The sequence below is a fragment of the Dipodomys ordii genome, unplaced genomic scaffold (assembly GCF_000151885.1).
Source record: "Dipodomys ordii isolate 6190 unplaced genomic scaffold, Dord_2.0 Scaffold76, whole genome shotgun sequence".
In the NCBI taxonomy this organism is placed as follows: domain Eukaryota; kingdom Metazoa; phylum Chordata; class Mammalia; order Rodentia; family Heteromyidae; genus Dipodomys; species Dipodomys ordii.
The window spans coordinates 7609747-7628672 of record NW_012267292.1 but is presented as its reverse complement, the minus strand read 5'-3'; the positions used below and the strand labels follow the sequence as shown (position 1 = coordinate 7628672).

The 18926-nt window shown below is 36.7% G+C and overlaps 1 protein-coding gene across 2 annotated transcripts in view; it reads right to left on the bottom strand.

Annotated features, from left to right (window-relative positions):
- Skap2 (src kinase associated phosphoprotein 2) overlaps positions 1-18926 on the bottom strand; it is a 173309-nt gene that overhangs the window by 48731 nt on the left and 105652 nt on the right. For both annotated transcript variants that reach the window (XM_013024469.1, XM_013024470.1), the window contains exons 7-9: positions 13529-13653; positions 12592-12655; positions 12107-12241 (exon numbers count right to left, since the gene is read on the bottom strand). In XM_013024469.1, coding sequence (XP_012879923.1) covers positions 12107-12241; positions 12592-12655; positions 13529-13653 — 324 coding nt within the window. The remainder of the gene's footprint in view (positions 1-12106; positions 12242-12591; positions 12656-13528; positions 13654-18926) is intronic.

Below are 18926 nucleotides of genomic sequence, written 5' to 3'. Positions count from 1 at the left end.
CCCAGCCCTAAAGAACATTTTTGAAAGATCATAGAGTGCTATGTGATTAGTTCTAACGAGAGGTACAACAGAAGTAAGCAGATAATAATATATATTAGAAAATAGAGTTGTTGTGGACTATTTGGATTGATAGGTAGAAACATTATCTAAATTTTGCTTTTGTGCTGGTATTCACATTGTTGCCTGGCTTTTTGTTCAAGGTCAGTGTTCTACCACTTGAACCACACTTTTACTTCTGGACTTTTTAAATTAATTAATTAATTAATTAGCTAGGGGAAAAAAGCATTATCTTAGGCTGGGTCCTTTTGGCTCACACCTTTTATCCAAGCTACTCAGGAGGCTGAGATCTGAGAACTGCAATTCAAAGCCAGCCAGGGCAGAAAAGTCCATAAGACTCTCATCTCCAATTAACCACCATAAAGCCAGAAGTGGAGTTGTGGCTCAAGTTGTAGAGCACTACTATCCTTGAGCACAAAAGCTCGGGGTTGGGGTGGAGGTGGGGATGGGGAGGCCTGAGTTCAAGCACAAGACTAGCACACACACACACACAAAGAAGAGTCTCTTGAAATTTTCTGCTCAGGTTGGCTTGGCTTGAAACCACAAATCATGATCCTCAGATGTCAGACTCCTTGGGTAGGAATAAGACACCAGCACCCAGCTACAAAATCTAATTTTATCTGGCTATTTGACTAGATTTTTGTCTGCACACTGGTCTAGTACAAACAAGGCTCCAGGATGAAGTAGAACAGCATAGCAGAACTGAAACAGGGATGGTAGATTTAAGTTCGATCCTAGAAAGGACATGTAATTGTGCTGGTCAGTGAGTTTGAACTTGGTCCACTTGGCACTGGAGACCCATAAATGTTACTGTGTGAGGGATTAATTTGATTTTAAAGTCAACATGTTGACAGTGTGCAGAAAGGATCACCAGACTGCTTGGAGAGATCCACACAGGAAGTGGGAAGAGCACTTTGGAGCACATTAATGATGAAGGTAAAATGCATTAGAGCCTGAGTACATAGGAAGCCAGGCTTGGATGTTGTTTCAGAGGCAGAATCAGTAATAACTGGCCACTAATCTGATTAGGGAGGCAGCAATCAAGGAAAGAGTCAACCACAGATTTGAGATTTTTACTTTTTTTTTTTTAAACACGACTGATTGTTAACGTAAGTTTAAGGAGAGAAAGAAGAATAGTATTAATAAGGAAAATGATGAATTTGCTATTACGTACAAGTGTAGTATGATGGTCAATAGTTATTTGAAATAAGACAGAGCTCCAAGGGGAGGCCAGATGTGAAGATGAGATTTGCTTAGTATGCTATCTTTATTGCTAGAGCTTGCCAGTTCCAAGCTTGTGAATTTAAACAAGATATGACTGCCTTTCTTTCTTCCCCTTTCTTCCCTTCCCCTTCCCCTCCCCACCTCTCTGTTTCTCTCTCTCCCTTCCTTTCTTTTTCTTCTTTTGTGCTAGTCCTGGGGCTTGAACTAGTGGCCTGGCTAGTGCTCTACCACTTGATCCACAGCTCCACTTCTGGCTTTTTTAGGGAATTGGAGATAAGAGCCTCAGGGACTTTACTGCCTGAGCTGGTTTCAAATTGTGATCACCAGCTCTCAGCTTCCTGAGTAGCTAGGATTACAGGCATGAGTCCCTAGTGCCTGGTGAGTTAATGTTCTTCTAATACCTTTGTTTCCTATACCATGAAGTCTTTATGTTTATTAAATGAGATAACATGTAGGAAAGTACCTGATACATACTGAAGGTTAACCACTCAAAAAAATCTTTTACTTTGCTCTAACTATATGTCTATATGTAGTGAACACTGAAGGTATAAGTTTGCCAAAAAAGAGAAAGTAAAGAGAAAGACAGTTTTCCAAATTTGAACACTTCATCACATTAAACAACATCATCATAAGCAGCATTACATATACATACATATGGACAATCCCAAATAATCATATATGTGAATAATTTCATATAAACATACATGTGAATAATTTCATATAAACATACATGTGAGCCTCATTCTGGAAATGCAACATGTCTTCCAAGTGTCCTACAAAAGCCTTGCTTGGCCTATTTCTTACTTCTCTTCCAATCTCTTTCAAACCTCTCTGCCTGGCTACCTTGGCCCTCTTCCCTGGTTCCTAAAGACCCAGAACTGTCCTGCCTTAGAGCCTTTGTGCTTGTGGGTCTCTGTACCTGGATGAAATTTTGTTTGGAATTAGCATTTACAATTTTATCTAAGAGGTTTAAATGTCACCTCTTCCTTGTTGGAAGAATATAACATCATGATATACCCTGTCACTTATGCTTTCATGGCACTTACTAAGATCTGGAATAATCTTTTTTTTGGGGGGGGTCCGGTCGTGGGGCTTGAACTCTGGGACTGGGTTCTGTCCCTCAGATCTTCAGCTCAAGGCTAACGCTCTACCACTTAAGCCACAGCGCCACTTCCGGCTTTTTTCTTTATGTAGTGCTGAGAAATCGAACCCAGGGCCCAGGCATGTAAGGCAAGCACTCTACCGCTAAGCCACCTTCCCAGCCCCTGGAATAATCTTAATAGAGACCAATCTACTTTTACATGCCTAAATCTAAAACAAAATCTGGCATATTGTGAGCTTTTAATAAAACCTCACTGAGTGAATGAAGTACTTCATAGTAAAAATGTGTGGTGAGAAGGTAAAATGAAGCGGAAACACAAAGCTTGACTACTAAAGAAATAAAGGATAAACTAGGAAACAAATCATGTGAAATGAGAATTAGGAAGCATCAAGAAATCTACAAGGGGGCTGGGAAGGTGGCTCAGTGGTAGAGCACTTGCCTTGCATGCGTGAGGCCCTGGGTTCGATTCCCCAGCACCACATAAACAAAAGAAAAAAAAGCCGGAAGTGGGGCTATGGCTCAAGTGGTAGAGCACTCGCCTTGAGCTGAAGAGCTGAAGACAGCACCCAGGCCCAGAGTTCAGGCCCCACGACCGGACCCAAAAAAAAAAAAAAAAAAAAAAGAAATCTACAAGGGCTGAAATGCTTATCTATAAATACTGTATGTAACAAGAACACAAAATAGGAAAAACCAAAGGAAGTGTTAGTTTCAAGACAAAAGGGGTGGCCAAAATTATCAAGTTTCCAGAGCTCAGTATGAAAACCAAAGCTGCTAATCAGGAGAGAACTACTAACTCTCAAGAAATCTTGGTCAAGGGGATAGGGTAAGAAATCAAATTTAGGAGGTCAAGGAACAAGCATTCAAGGATACAGGGAAGAAAGGAAGCTCTCCCAAGAATCTGTACTCGAAAGAAAGCAGAGTGAGCTGGCACCAGTGGCTAGAGCCTGTGCATCCTAGCTACTCATGAGGCTGAGATCTGAGGGTCTCAGTTCAAAGCCAGCCCAGGTAGTAAAGCCAGTCAAACTACTATCTCCAATTATCTACCAAAAAAGCCAGAAGTGGAGCTGTGGCTGTAGTCATAGAGTGCTAGCCTTGAAAGCTCAGAGATAGTGCCCTGAGTTCAAGTCCCAGGACCAGCACACACACACACACACACACACACACACACACACACACACACACACACACACACACACACACACGGATAAAGGAAGCAGAGTGAGGTTAGAGTTGTTTGCACACAGACAAATGTAGAAAGAAACCCTAACAAGTAGGCAGGAAACTTGGAATCAGAGTTCAAAAAGAGCACAAAAAGGACATTTGGAGTCCGCCACTGAGTTTACTTGTGTTTCCTTAAGAGACATATTCTGCTTCATGTCAGCTTCTGTTATTACAGAACAATATTAGGAACAATAGGGGCTCATGGATAAGTACTTATTAAAAAAACTGTTATTTCTTGGTAAGAATTATAATGAAGTTCTAGTAAGAAGGAACAAATCTATTAATGAATGTTTCCTTTGAAAAACTACCATGGCAAAATTTCACTGAAGCTTAATTAAGTTAGACTAGATTTCCCCCCATTTTGTTGAAAGCTTCGCACTACTTAACTATAGCACTTGCTGAGGCCAGATATGAAGAGTGCTTATACTTATCACTGACATTCTGTTGAACTTGTTCATTCTTATTAATGATTGTTTGAAAGTAAGCAGCCAAGTCCTCTTAAGAAGTTGATTTTCCCAGCTGAACTATCTGCAAAATAGTGAGTAGTGAAGCTTGATACCCTCCTGCTGCAGAGTGTCTCTATAGGTGTTCATGGAGGGGGTGCGTGTTCATGTGTGTGCAGGCATGCATATGTGAAAGCGGATACAAGGCTCTGTCTGGGACCTAAAGGAGGAAGTACATTTTTGTGAAGCTACTACCAACTTTACCATATTCCCTACTCTAGAAACACGGAGGAATCTGAAGCAATCTGTTTATTTTCTAGATGAGATAAAAATCCTACTTATTCAATGAAGACTCCAGTTCAAAAGTGTGATATGAGAGCAGTAAGAAGCCAGATTTTCAAAAAAAAAACTTGTTGAGGTTTCTTGGGGGTAAATAATAAGGCATTCATTTGTGTAGAACATTCAGTATGACTATTGGACCCTCCAGTGCAGTGTTAGGATATTTCATCTTTTGGATTGTTTGCTTGCAGTATTTAGGATTGAATCCAGGACCATCTCTTGTGCTCTACCACCTTTTAGTGGGAATTTTGTTTTTCAATTAGGATCTCCCTTTCTTAGTCCAAGTTGGCCTGAAACTTGTATCCTCTTGCCTCCTAGTAATCCTATAGACACTCAGACTATTACAGAAATTCTAATAGCCCAGATACATTAATGTGAATTTTCCTCTTGCTTCATAAACATCAGCATTTGTCTGATTACATTGGTTGACATTATTTAACCTTAGATAGAGATTTTTAGTAGATAGTGTATTGGTTTCTTAAGTGATGAAAATACAAATATGTGAGTCTGAAAATTAAGAATCCTCAATTCTTGTTCTATTAATAAATGTTAGTAGTATTTTTAAAAAGAATTTTGTGGCTGTTAAGAATTTCTAGCGATTCTGGGGCTGGGAAGTTGGCTCAGTGGTAGAGCGTTTGCCTTGCATGCCTGAGGCCCTGGGTTCGATTCCTCAGTACCACATAAGCAAAAAGAAAAAAAAAGCCGGAAGTGGTGCTGTGGTTCAAGTGGTAGAGCGCTAGCCTTGAGCTGAAGAGCTGAGGGACAGCGCCCAGGCCCAGAGGTCAGGCCCCACGACTGGACCCCCCCGAAAAAAAAAAAGAAATTCTAGTGATTCTATTAGGTCCCACTGGAGGGAAAAACTTGAATGGTTTTGTAGGGTCCTTTCCCCCCTTGTTAGTTTTTTTTTCCTTCTTTTGTCTTTTCGTCACTTTAAATTCATTATTTTTTTTCTGATTACTCTCTATTTCCAGTCCTTGGATAAAAATTTCTTCTATTTGTCCTATTCATTAGTGTACCCCCATTAAATATAGATTTGAAAACATGAAGCCAAAAGATTTTATCTGTACTATTTTAATTTTCTTTCAGAAGTACACATTTTGGCATTTCCATTATGATTTCTTCTTTAAATTCACAAGCTATTTAAGAGTTTATTTTTCAGTCTCCAGATATGGGGACCATGAAGTATTTTTAACTATACTATTTTGAGTGCTAGCTCCTAATGAAATTTCATCGTAAAGAACATAATGAAACAAACTCATTGAAATTTGTGTAGATTTTCATTGTGAATATATATGTGATCTATTTCCATGATTAGCCTATGTGTGCTGAAAAAAACCATAATCTTTACTATATTCTATGCTCATTCATATCCTTTAAGAAATATTTGACCACGTTCATTCTATTTGTGGTTCAAATCTTCTCAATCATTATTAGCTTTTTGCCTGCTTGATCTACCAGTTTCTAAAAATTTTGTCCAAGTTTCTTCTTTAATTTTTAGTAGTATTGATTAAAGATTATGTAGTTAAGGTATATTTAATCTTTGTTCTCTTTTACTACTATTCTACCATATCATTTTGTAGTTCTATGACTGGTTTATGTTTTAAATCTATATTATCTGTTATTAGCATTGCTTTAGTAGCTTTCTTTGGATAAGACTGTCTTATGTATAGGGGCAATATTTAGATTTTTCCAGTGAGTATGTATTGACTACAAATAAAGATTTGAAAATGAGACTTAGTAGTAACAAATAGACATGAACAGAGAATAAACAAGTACCCCTAAGCAGCTTGTGTAATACCCTCAAACAAGCATCTCTTCACTGACTCTTGGGAGCTGCTGCCGTAATTCCATCTCAGGCCTGCTAGTTTAATGAGAGATATCACATAAGAAGCTCCACCCCTCCAAAAGCCACCTGTCAAACTTTAGGCAGCTTTGGATCTGCTCAGGAGGTGTTCTCATGTTGCAGTCCCCTAGTCCCCCATTCACAAGTCTTTCCCTACAATCTCTGCAACAGAACAATCCTCTCAGAATATGCTCCACCAAGAATCCACACCTACAAGTCTTCCTTTCCAGAAAGTTGCTTGTGAGAATTAAGGAAATGCTTCTCTCCCTCTCCTCTCTCTCTCTCTTCTTCTACCTTTGTGGCCACCTGGTCTTTTTCTCATTTCTCTAAGATAGATAGAACTTCAAGACTGTCCCTTGAAAGAAATAGTGGTAGACAAGTCCAGTCGATCATTGATGACCCAGATACATCCTATGTATGCCTCATTTTATGTAAGAAAATCTCTTTATTATGTTGCAGAAAGTGGAGTTTGGGTTATTTATCTTCATAACTCAAGAGCTACACATTCAAAGTTGATAAAGAGAAGTCTATCCCTGCCTCCTCCCCACCACCCCCGCCATTAAGGCTTCACAACCTCAGCAGGACTGACATTTGGGGGAGTGGGGGGCAGATTATTCTTTGTTGCAGGGCTTATCCTATATATTGCAGGATGTTGACCTGTATCTACTATATGTTTGTAGTACACACTCACACACACACACACACACACACACACACACACACACACACACACTAGCTGTGATAACCAAAGCATTGCCAAATATACTCTGGAAGTTAAATTGTCTCCTAATTGAGAGTCACTAATATAGTTTGAATTTGGAGAAAGGGTCATTTATCTCTCTACCAGTGAAATATGTATTTTGCATGCATACAAGAATTTGGATTTTGAAATGTATTAAGTCAAACCTCATAATGAAAAAACATTTGCTTTCATGTCAACAGCAAAGTAGAAAAAAGCTGTATGACAAGGATAAATGTATTCTAAAGTTTCATAACACTACTAAACACTAAAACACATCTATATTTAACAAAGATAAAAATATGAAAAGTTGAGGGTGTGGCTCAGTAGTAGAACCATTGTCAGCATGTATCAGGCCCTAGGTTTGATCTCCAGCACCACATTGCCAAATATGTACATATATGCAAATATAATTTCATGGGTGTATGTATGTGTGGATATGTAAGTGTGTATACATATAGATATAATATAAACAAGCACTGTGCAGAGACCCTAACTTATTATTATGCCATATATATATTTATACACACGCGCACATACACATGCACACACACACACACACACACACACACACACACACACAACTTTAGACAACCTCTCAGAGTTTGGAGAAAAAAGCTTCCACAATTATAATACAGTTATCTACTGGAGAAAAAATATTTATCAAGCTATATATTAGTATACAATATCACACCATGCTTCATAACTTTATAATTCTGTAGCATAGTAGAAAAAATAGCAGTAGTGTGCCTGGACTAATAATAGTAAAATGTGTAATGTATGTGAAAATTAACTTGAATATCTTCCCATTATTCTTCACAGAAAGAATGAGAAAAAATGATTGGTGAAATCAGGTTCTCCTATCATTTATAATTACACTAATAACAAAGATGACAGGGTTCCTATGACCTTGTTATTAATGTGGTAATATTAGTAATTATTATTCAAGAAGAAAATAAAGCTAAAATATATTTTAGGGATTTGCAACTTATTGATTAACATAGGCATTTGTGTCCACTTGCTGGAAACTTCAAATTTAAGTTCCCAAACACTATTCTTTTTCTTGCATATATATATAGAGAGAGATAGATAGATCTAGATAGATACATACATATAATAGTGTTACTGAAAAACATTTATAGCTGTGCTTTACTTTATATTCCATCTTAGATGCAGATAGTTGGACTGAATAAATCTAAAGTATAACTGAATGACCAAAAGATAAATACATCCTTTTCTGGATCAGACTAATTCAATCTATCATTGCAATAAAGAAATGAATTCACACACACACACACACACACACACACACACACACACAAATAGGTTAATGGGATAGAAATTTCTCTTCTTCTTTATGTTGCCCTCTCTCCTTCGGTCTCTTGCCTGAAGACATTTCAAATGCAATTCCCCTGAAAGCAGCAGATTTCATAGGCTAATGAATGGTTACCACTCTTGATACCTGACTAACTCTGGTCTTTTACAGCTTTTTTTTTTTTTTTTTTCCAGAGCTGAGGACTGAAATCAGGGCCTTGCACTGGCCAGGCAGGCGCTCCTCCACTGAGATAAATCCCAGCCCCATCCTGGCTAATTCTGTCCGATGTATATCTAGAAATTTTTTTTTGCTTTGTTGCTTCTATACATTTTCTGCAATTAAAGGCAAAAAAAAACAGTAAGTAACATTATAACTAAGTTATTTCTGCAGCACTTTCCCAAGTATTGTTTCTTCTATTCAGCATTCAAAATCAGATAAAAATGCTCCTTGAGTTTTTATGAAAAGTGAGCAATAAATTCTGAAATATTTACTAAGCCAAATGAACTCATTACTGTATTGTAAAATAGTTTAATACACTTTGAACAATGTATTAGCTGTGCAAACAAAACTATTCTATAGTAATATCATAATGCATGCAAACCTAACTGGCCTATGCTAATAAGAACTTAAAAAAAAAAGATGTCAAACCATTAGGGTATTTGAAAAAAAGCCAAATACCTTTCACACTCCAGAAATATCTTTCCCACAACTCTTGTGCACATATGTATAAATCCCCTAAACACAAAGAAATCTCAAAGTATATTCTTATTCTTTTATGAACTTAGTTAAAAATTAATGAACAAGAAATTAAAGAGACGGTGCTATAATAAGGTTAGAATATTCTAACTGAAAAACAAGTACAAGGAAACTATTTATACTCCTATAGAGTTACAAACAATTTTCCAGAGATACTTTGAAATACAATTTTATTAAGCAATGTATTCTTCTTACTCTTGAGACTTAAGACATAGGTCTATTTTACATTTTTAAAATGTAAATATTCTTATTAGAGTAATCATTTGATTCTCTATAAAAAAGCTCTGTGACCAAGTAGAGTGCTGAAGGCTTAGATTTTTCTTTAGATACATCTGTGGACCTCATCTTTCAACTGAGAGGATTCGTTTTCAATAATATGTAATTGACAGAAAATTGTGTTGAAATGGTAGTCTTATTTAATTCTGGGAACTTAACCAGTTGGATTGCAAAGACATATAGTTCTTTGTACGGAGCTGGATAGACATCCACAGTTTGAAAATATGCTCCAGCTTTCTCACCACCTTCACCTCAAAGTCACCTCCCAATTACACAGTAGTAAAAGTAAGACACTTAAATCTTATCCTGGAAGAGACAGGCTTTTTTTTTTTTTAATTAAAAAGGTAGGGCTCTAGCTTTAGAGATTTAAATAAACAATACCTCTAAGTCTGAGATAACTTTAGGACCTTCCCTTTATAGCTGCAGGCTCAGACTCAACACACTTGGTGAACTGCACAGATGTTGAAGCAGCTCTGGGTTACACTGGGGAAGAGGGAGACAGCAGACATTCCACAGCTGCCTTCAACAGCTCCCTTCCCAGGGGCACAGTTGCAGGCTCTATCAAGCTCAATCACTTTGTGCAGCAACGGGGGATCCCAGACAGGGGCAAAGAAAAATCCCAGGGCAGCTTAAATTTCTCCCAGTATCACAGCAAGAAGTAACACTACTTAAAGAATAACCAGTTATTTCCAACAATTATGTGGCCTCAGGCCAAAAAAAAAAGATGAAGAAGAACATCTGTAGTGAGAAAAATTAAAAATATTTCATATATTTTTTAATTTCAAGCTACTTACAAGAGATTTTTCCTTGGGTCTCTGTTATGACTTTGTTATAACTGAATATTTGATATCTGTTCTCAATCAACTTTCCTTTGGGTGGTGGTAAGAACAGTCAAGTTGGGCTGGGAAGGTGGCTCAGTGGTAGAGTGCTTGCCTTGCATGCCTGAGGCCCTGGGTTCGATTCCTCAGCACCACATAAGCAAAGAGAAAAAAGCCAGAAGTGGCGCTGTGGCTCAAGTGGTAGAGCGCTAGCCTTGAGCTGAAGAGCTGAGGGACAGTGCCCAGGCCCAGAGTTCAGGCCCCACGACCGGACCCAAAAAAAAAAAAACAGTCAAGTTGAAGAGACCCAGAACTTAATAGCCAGTTATACAGCTGTAACATAATACCTTCACTGTAGAATCTTAAAAGGATGAAATGTGTATGACTGTAATACCATGTTTAAAGGTATCAAACTCTTCCACTTTATGTCAGTTTAAGTTCTCACAAATCCTGTCAAATACTTAAAAAGAATATGGTATCACTAAAACCAAGCAGTTAAAGAATATTCTTCCCTACTTAAGGGTAAATGATATTAAGAAGGAATCCATTTCCTTAGGACAAACCAGAAAGGTAGAGACTATAAATACATGGTCCACTAAAGAACAGAAATACAGACACACAAAATTATATTTTTATATGAAACATCTTTGTTTAGGGTAGTGAAAGACAATTCATAGATGCCTGTGTAGTTTTTATATCTTGAATTTATAACAGTTACAAATATTAATTATTACTTTGTCAGAAAGCCATTATTATACCGTCATATAAGCACTGCAAAAATTCACCAGCTATGATATTAAAACAATTGTAACGATATTACAATTTAACAGTGTGTTGAATTACCTCATTTGCTCCTTCCAATGATCTCACCTCCATTTTATAAATGACAAAAGTAATTCATAAAGTCGTTGAATGAATAGATGGTTCATTCCAGAATTTAGATTTTTTACTGTAAATTCTATGCTGTAGTTATGTTTTACTGAGTTGAAAATGACATTTGCATGCTAATTAAGAACATCTTCCATAGTTTTAAAACCAACTTTAAAGGTTTATATTGTATCACTGAATTATTCTAGTCAGAGAAAAATAGCTTCTACATAATATATTAGTAGAATCTCACTTGTATTGCATATAATCCTTTTTCTCTCACTTGTATTGCATATAATCCTTTTTCTTGTCTACTATCTGTTTTCATATCCAGGAAGAGACTTACTTCAACTTAGAGTACTAGCAATGCAATTTCCTGAATGTTGTTATATCCTAATAATCTGAAATTTCAGTTGTTTCAGGTTGATTCTCAAAACTACAAGTCAAGAAGCAAATAAGTAATTAATCTTATGCTGTATACCAGATGTCGTAGCAATTAAATACTAAAAAGGCCTGAAATTTTACAATAAGAACACTTTCTGATTTTATATTGATGTTAAATATCAATAAGAAAACCACAGGCCACAAAAGGCGTTTGTTCAACAACATTCAGCCAACAATCCAGTATCTTATAGCAAAGAAAAATGTGTGAGGCAGAAGTCGATGACATATGGGGTGCGCCTGGAACTTCTGGTTAATGGAAGTTCCAAGATGTATTAAAAAAAATGATGTGTGAGTTGGTGGAAAAAACTGTAAGGCAAGTCAATTTTTTAATTAAAAAATTATGTAGCATAAACAATGCTAATGAGCCAAAAGTCCCAAGAGATTAGGATTGTATCTGCTTCATTTTAATGTTCCATTCACTTTTCATAGTGTACATCCACTCACTTGAAATACCTCAGGCAGAACCCTTTTGTTAGAATTCTGAAAATGTGCTTTGTCTTTGTTCTTAATAGCTCACTATTTTTAATTCAAGTTGTCAATTTCATGACAGATTTTACACACACACACACACACACACACACATACACACACACACACGTAGCAATATGCATGCCCCAAAGAGAGCCCTAAGATCTTTAAATCAATTGTCAGAAAATAAATACCTGGAAGTTCCTCATAAATTTCATCGTCTATTGGCCGACTACTTGGTGGACTACTGATGGGTAGAGGATGATCGACGTCATCATACAATTCTCCTCTTTCATCATCATCCTCAGGAATGATATCAGATCCCATATCTACAAAACATATTTCATAAGGAAAATTGTAAAAGAATGCAACAGATACTTTAAAACCATATCTCCTAAATAAACACAGCCCCCAAAGCTAATAGCAATATTGTTATGTACTATGTCCTCATTTTAAAACATTAGTTAAATTGATTTTTTTACAAATGCATGAAATTTAAAGCTGCCAACTGGTACTCACATGAAAGATGCTTTTATAAATCTGAGGTAAGTGGTCTGTATTAATACCAGTCACATTGGTCATTCCCATGGAAGCCTGGAAGCCTTTATAGATGAAATCTAAATCACTCAGTTATTTAATATTTAAAGACAGTGATAGTATGTTCATTTGATGCTCTTACCTTGTAATACAAATTTCAGCTGGTGTACCCATTCCTCTGCATCTTTGGGAGAAGCTGCTGTAAACTAATAAATAAATTAAGGGGAAAAAAAACAGTAAGAACCAAAATCACCACAGTAGAAATGAAAAAGGTATGTCTCATTCTTATCATTTCTTTAAGACCATTAGTAATTCTTTTCATGTCTAGTGGTACTTTTCGTGCAAGGATGCTTCTTATAATGTACAGTTAATTTTGACAAATCTACGTAATTGAAGCCAAGGATGATGGATTTGAAACTCTGATCAGCAGCTGGCAGCTGTGCAGGAAAAAAAAGCTGCTTCTCTTCATCAATGTCAAAGACAGAACTGATGAACAAAATTTGCCCTTGACAATTAGAAGACACCCATGAATTTCTTTAGACTGCTGGGTACAGTTTTCGTAAAAACGTTCTTGTCAGATTCCAACACACTACCTGACAATTTAATTAACTGGCTTTCAACTGCAATCTCAGATATTTAAAACTTATTAAACATACATTCCATATTGATGCATAGCTGATAGCTCTTGAATTACAGAGCTGATATGTGTCTTTATCTTCATTTTCTACCACATCCTTAAGCAATACAATATGCATTAACATTCTAATATTTTTCCTTTGATAATTTTACTTTCTTCCATGTAATTCCTTTAGAAAATCATGCAGTTCTATTACAGTACATGTAAAATGTTGCCCCGAAGTAATTGATAAATTACAAATTCACTTGCTCATTTTCAAGAAGATATCACTTGAACTAATCTGAAATTTTAAATGTATTTCCTCTTTATATGAATGTTCAATGTAGAAAAACCAGTACTTATTATTAACATGTCAGATGTTTTAACAAAAATGTTAATGTCTCTACAAATGAAATCTGAACATCTTATCAACTTAATTTCAAGGCAACATAAAAACTCCAACCTGATAGACACGTTTATCAGGAGCACAGACTTCAAAACAGCAATCTTTCTTTCCATCCTTCCTAAGGGTGTTATTCATTCTGACATCATAGCCATCTATTGCAAATTCACCTTTCTGTTGTTTGTCTGTTAAAGATAAAACCAGAGTTATAATTTCATTTACCATAGTGAATATAAATGTGAAGCTATCTTTTACTTAGATTTTCTTTGTTAACTATTGAGAGTATTTTTAGTGAGATTGCTTTAGTAATAAATGTATTTTAATTTTATCTAAAATCCATATTGCTTTTAAATATTAAACTATGAAAGTATTTTGAATAGTTAGGCCTAGAAAAAAGATATCTTAGGGAACCAGAGGAAGCTGTCTGCAGATGGTGGTCTTGTTCAGAAGGAAGTATGGAAATAAGATCCTTGTATATAATGGGGGGGGGATCTAAGAACTAGAATTTAGAACTGCCTAGACAAACCCATTACAATTATATGGCTGCTTCAGATTTAGAAATATGGCACAGTTCATATACTTGAAACCTGCTTAGCTGTCTTCACCATTATCTCCTTTGCCCAATCTCCAATTTTTCCCCTCTAACACCAAGAAAAAATGGGAGAGATTTCTTAACTAGACAGTGTACAGTCAGATGACTAGTAAAAACCACACTTAAATCTTAAAGAGCCAAAGAATGGTTTGAGCTTTTTTTTCCAGACATTATTTTGAAGACAATCTAGAAATGAAGCAAAGGATTTAATCCTCTGAAACAGAATAAAAATAGTCAGCTTCCCTATTTCACTCAGTTGTTCCATTTTTATTTTACAAAAGCAATTGGTTTATTTCCTATACTAACAATGTTCAAGCCATAAGTGAGAACAAACTATCTTTCACTGAGCTTAGAGAAAATACATGAATGCTTCCATAGCATGGAAGCCTTCTCAGTTCAGGTGTCAACATAGCATAGCTCCTTTTTAAAAACACACTAATTTAAAACCTAAAGTCATATATATTTTTTAAAGTTCAGGGAAATCATTTATTTTCAAAATGCCAACTGAGAAAAAAATATGAGTTAGAAATTTTTTACACAAACCTTGACAAGAGCCTAATTATCTTTTGTCACAATCTGTATAACAGATGGCTGAAAAAGCATACTCAAAACTTTTAAACATATGTGATTTACAAAATGTACAATGATAGCCAGGTACCAGTGTCTAGCTACTCAGGAGGCTGAGAACTGAGGATTGACTGTAGTTCAAAGCCAGCCTGAGCAGGAAAGTCCATGAGACTTTTATCTTCAATTAACCACCAAAAAGCTGGAAGCAGAAATGCGGCACAAGTGGTAGAGCACTAGCCTTGAGTAAAAAAGCTCAAGGATAGTGCCCAGGCCTTGAATACAAGACCCAGTCCCAGCACGAAAACAACAAAAAGTATGCAATGAATTCTATGAAATTAAAAAAAAACTATACTATAAAAATTAGGAGACTGGAGTATGTCTATAACCTAGAACTTGGGATCTGAAGGCAGGACTTATGAGTACAATGAAGGCCTGAGTTACAATATACTGTCTCTGAACACACACATACATACACACATACATACACACAAAACTATGTATATACATATATTATATATATGCTATATATACATGCATTAAGTGTAAAAATTATAGTATATTTCAAAATGTATTTTATTAAGTATTAATAGAGTTTCTATGATCAAATAAGTTTGGGAAGCCATTCTACAGAATTAAACAAAATCCATGTGTCTGAGGATACAGCTCAGTAGTAAAACACTTGCCTAACATGCACTGGCACTGGGTTCAATCCTCAGCACTGCAACAAAAATAAAAAGCTAAACAGTTTTATGTGTCTAGATTATATAGATATGCCCTCTTAGGCCCTTAGTGTATTTATATACAGATTGAAATGCTAAGAAAAAGATTTAGCATGCAACATTTCTACACATTATTCATCTGTGGGATCTCTTTTTACCCAGGACAGATTTTGCAAAATGCCTAATTGGAAAAATATTGAGAAAAAAGTATTAAAATGATTGCTAGGTAAGTATGGTTGGTTCTTCTAAAGTTCTCAAAGAAAACTGAACCACTCATTCAATCATTTAACACTTACCAGTTCTCTCCCACTTTGCCAGTAAAACACACACACACACACACACACACACACACAAACACACACACACACACAAAATTTAAGTGCACTACAAATATTTGTCAATGGCCTACTAGACTGAAAAGGGAATTTAATGTCCACTTCAAAAATGTTAGGATTCTGAGGCAAACTATTAAAGCGATCCAAATCAACCATGAAACGTTTCCTTAAACCCCTCTGAGACACAAGAATTTAGAAACTAGATTTGGATAAAAGGTGCCGCCCTGATACTGACTAGTCTATCTGACTTAAAGCTGTGTTTTCTACCTCTCATTTGCATCTAAAATTCCTACCAATGTAACTTGAGTGGAGGTAGAAATGCATAGGAGCAGGAGTCACATCAGGAGATGCAAATACTATAATGACTAGATTTGGGAGAGCTAGGGAGAGCAGGAGACCTTCCTGGGATAGAGTATCTAGGGATTAAAAATAATCAAGCAGCAAAACCAAGTGGTCCCAACTTGCCTAGATGATCCACTTTAGACAAAACCTTCAGAAATATGCTCTGAGGCCATGTATCAGAGCTTCTGTTAGAGGCAAGGAGAAGAATCACAGAAGCCACAAATCCAATTTATGATAAGCATTCTAGATTACAAAGATAGGTTCAGGGAGAAATAAAAGAAAAGCAAACAATCAAAACACATCAGCTTCTCAGAGAAAACTTCATCTTTATACATACACCACAGTGCTGAGATAATTTCAAGAACACCTGTTGATGTGACACAGATTGTTAAAAACAGTAAAATGACAATTAAGGAAAGAAGATCATGTAAGTTTATTTTTTTTATCTATGTGAACTTCATCTAACAGAAACTTACTCCCTTCAATTATGTATCCTTAAAGCTTATTCCACAACCCTTTAAGCTTATTCCCAAAACTATAAAAGATATTAGCCACTGTGATGGAAAGCTTTCTCAGATATATATCCCACCCCCTAGCTTTACAATGTCTTTTAAACACAATACATTTTCTAGACAATCTAGCAGTATCATTTTCAGTATGAGTCTTTGTATTATGTTACAGCACATGGATGCCCTCAGGATTTTTGAGGTGTTTGGGCTTCTATTAAATTTCTCTCAGCTTCTATTTCACACTTTAACCTTGTCTCTATCCTGCTGCTCTAGTTTAATGTCTACAGAACTGAAGGCTGCCAGGAGAAACCAGATAATGAAATCCATTTAGTCGGTAACCTAATTTTACACAATTCTAATTCAGTGCATTCAAGGTAAAAAAGCAGTTGGTTCTGATACCCTACAAAACATGATACATGAAGCTAATGACAGCTGGTCCCTTCTTTTTCACTGGCATTCAGGTTCACTGCTATATCTGCCTTTTTTTTTAAAGCAGCCAGAAAGGCAACTCACATTTACCGGACTCCTTCTAGATGTCAAGAACTTAATATTGAATATATTTTGCAATAAGTCTAAAGACAGTACATTATTGACATTGACAGGAAAACAAATCTTAAATTAACCAATGTACTCACAGTCACATAAACAACAAAGGGTAGAAAGCTACCACCCTAGAGCAAGCCTGATTGCTTTCTAGAAAGAATATTTCAAGAATCACTTATCCTGAATGCCTGCTGGAAATGCAGAAAAGCCTATGCTTTGTACTTGCCATATAGGAATCTTCTGGGAGTAGATTCAGGCAAACAAACATTTATCAAACATTCTGATGATTTTGATCTATACTTATGTTTCAAAAACCACTGTTTTAGATGGAACACATAATTTATGAAGACAGGCAGGGAATAAACATTATCATGCATTTCCTCCCACACATTAGGTCATACTTTCTAAGCTTCCTCAATGGGCCCTCCTACCTTTGCCTATCTCCAAGAGTCATAATGGACTGTGTTCTAAATCCTGCTCTTTCCTAATTTCATAGATCTCCCTGGGCAATCACACTCAATTCTGGAGATGAACTTCCTATCATTACGGTTGTGACTCATGATACTCTATTTCAGTCAAGCATTCAAACACTGTGTCCAAATCTTTACCGGCTCACTACATGTTTCATCTCTTGAATGACTGTAAGCATATTGAATAGAACATGCTTACAACAGATTTTGTATCTTCCTCCCAACACTCATGATACCAACACTGGTGATACTGTGTGTGTGTGTGTGTGTGTGTGAGAAAGAGAGAAAGAGAAAGAGCGAGAGAGCGAGAGTGAGGAGAGAGAGAGAGCGCACACGCACTGGTTGAACTCAGGGCCTGAGTATTGTTCCTTAGCTTTTACTCTCAAGGCCAGAGCCCTACCATTTGAGCCACAACTCCACTTCTAGTTTGATTTTTTTTTGGTAGTTAATTGAAGATAAGAGGTTTGATTCAAGCTTCAATCCTCAGATGTCAGCACCTGTAGTAGCTAGGATTATAGGTAGGAGACACTAAGGCCAGCCAGTATAGTCCCTCCCATCCCCCACATCAGTCATAGAGCTTGAACTCAGGGCCTGGGCACTGTCCCTGAGCTTTTCTGCTCAAGGCTAATGTTCTACCACGTTGAGCCACATCTCCACTTTTTTTCTGGTGGTTAATTGGAGATAAGCATCTCATGGACTTTCCTGCTTGGGCTGGCTTTGAACCACAATTTACAGCCTCCCAAGTAGCTATGATTATAGGTATGAGCCACCTGTGCCTGGCCAGTGATACTTTTTAACATGGCTCCCATCTCAATAGGTACTACCTCCATTAATTCAAGCTATCAAACCAGAACAGTAATGACCAGTTGCGATTTCTACTTTTCCTTCACAAATCTCTCCAACTTCTCCCATATATCCACTACTGCTTGCCAATATCCAGTTAATCCTTCCTTCTATCAAACACTCAAGCACTTATGTTTGATTAATTTATTGTTCATGTAAGTATATTTGTTTTATCTCTACTTCATCAGCTTTCAGAGAATATGCATAAACCACCAACCACTCTCAAATTCTTTTAGTATAGCAAAACTATAGCAACTAGCTGAGCACTGTTGGCTCACACTTGTAATCCTAGCTACTCAGGAGGCTGAGATCTGAGGATCCAGGCTCAAAACCAGCCTGAGCAGAAAAGTCCATGAGACTCTTGTTTCCAATTAATCACCAAAAGCCAGAAGTAGAGCTGTGGCTTAAGTAGTAGAGCACCAGCCATGAGCGAAAAGGATAAGGGACAGTGCATAAGCCCTGAGTTAAGCTCCAGGACTGGTACACACACACACACACACACACACACACACACACACACACACACACACACACACAC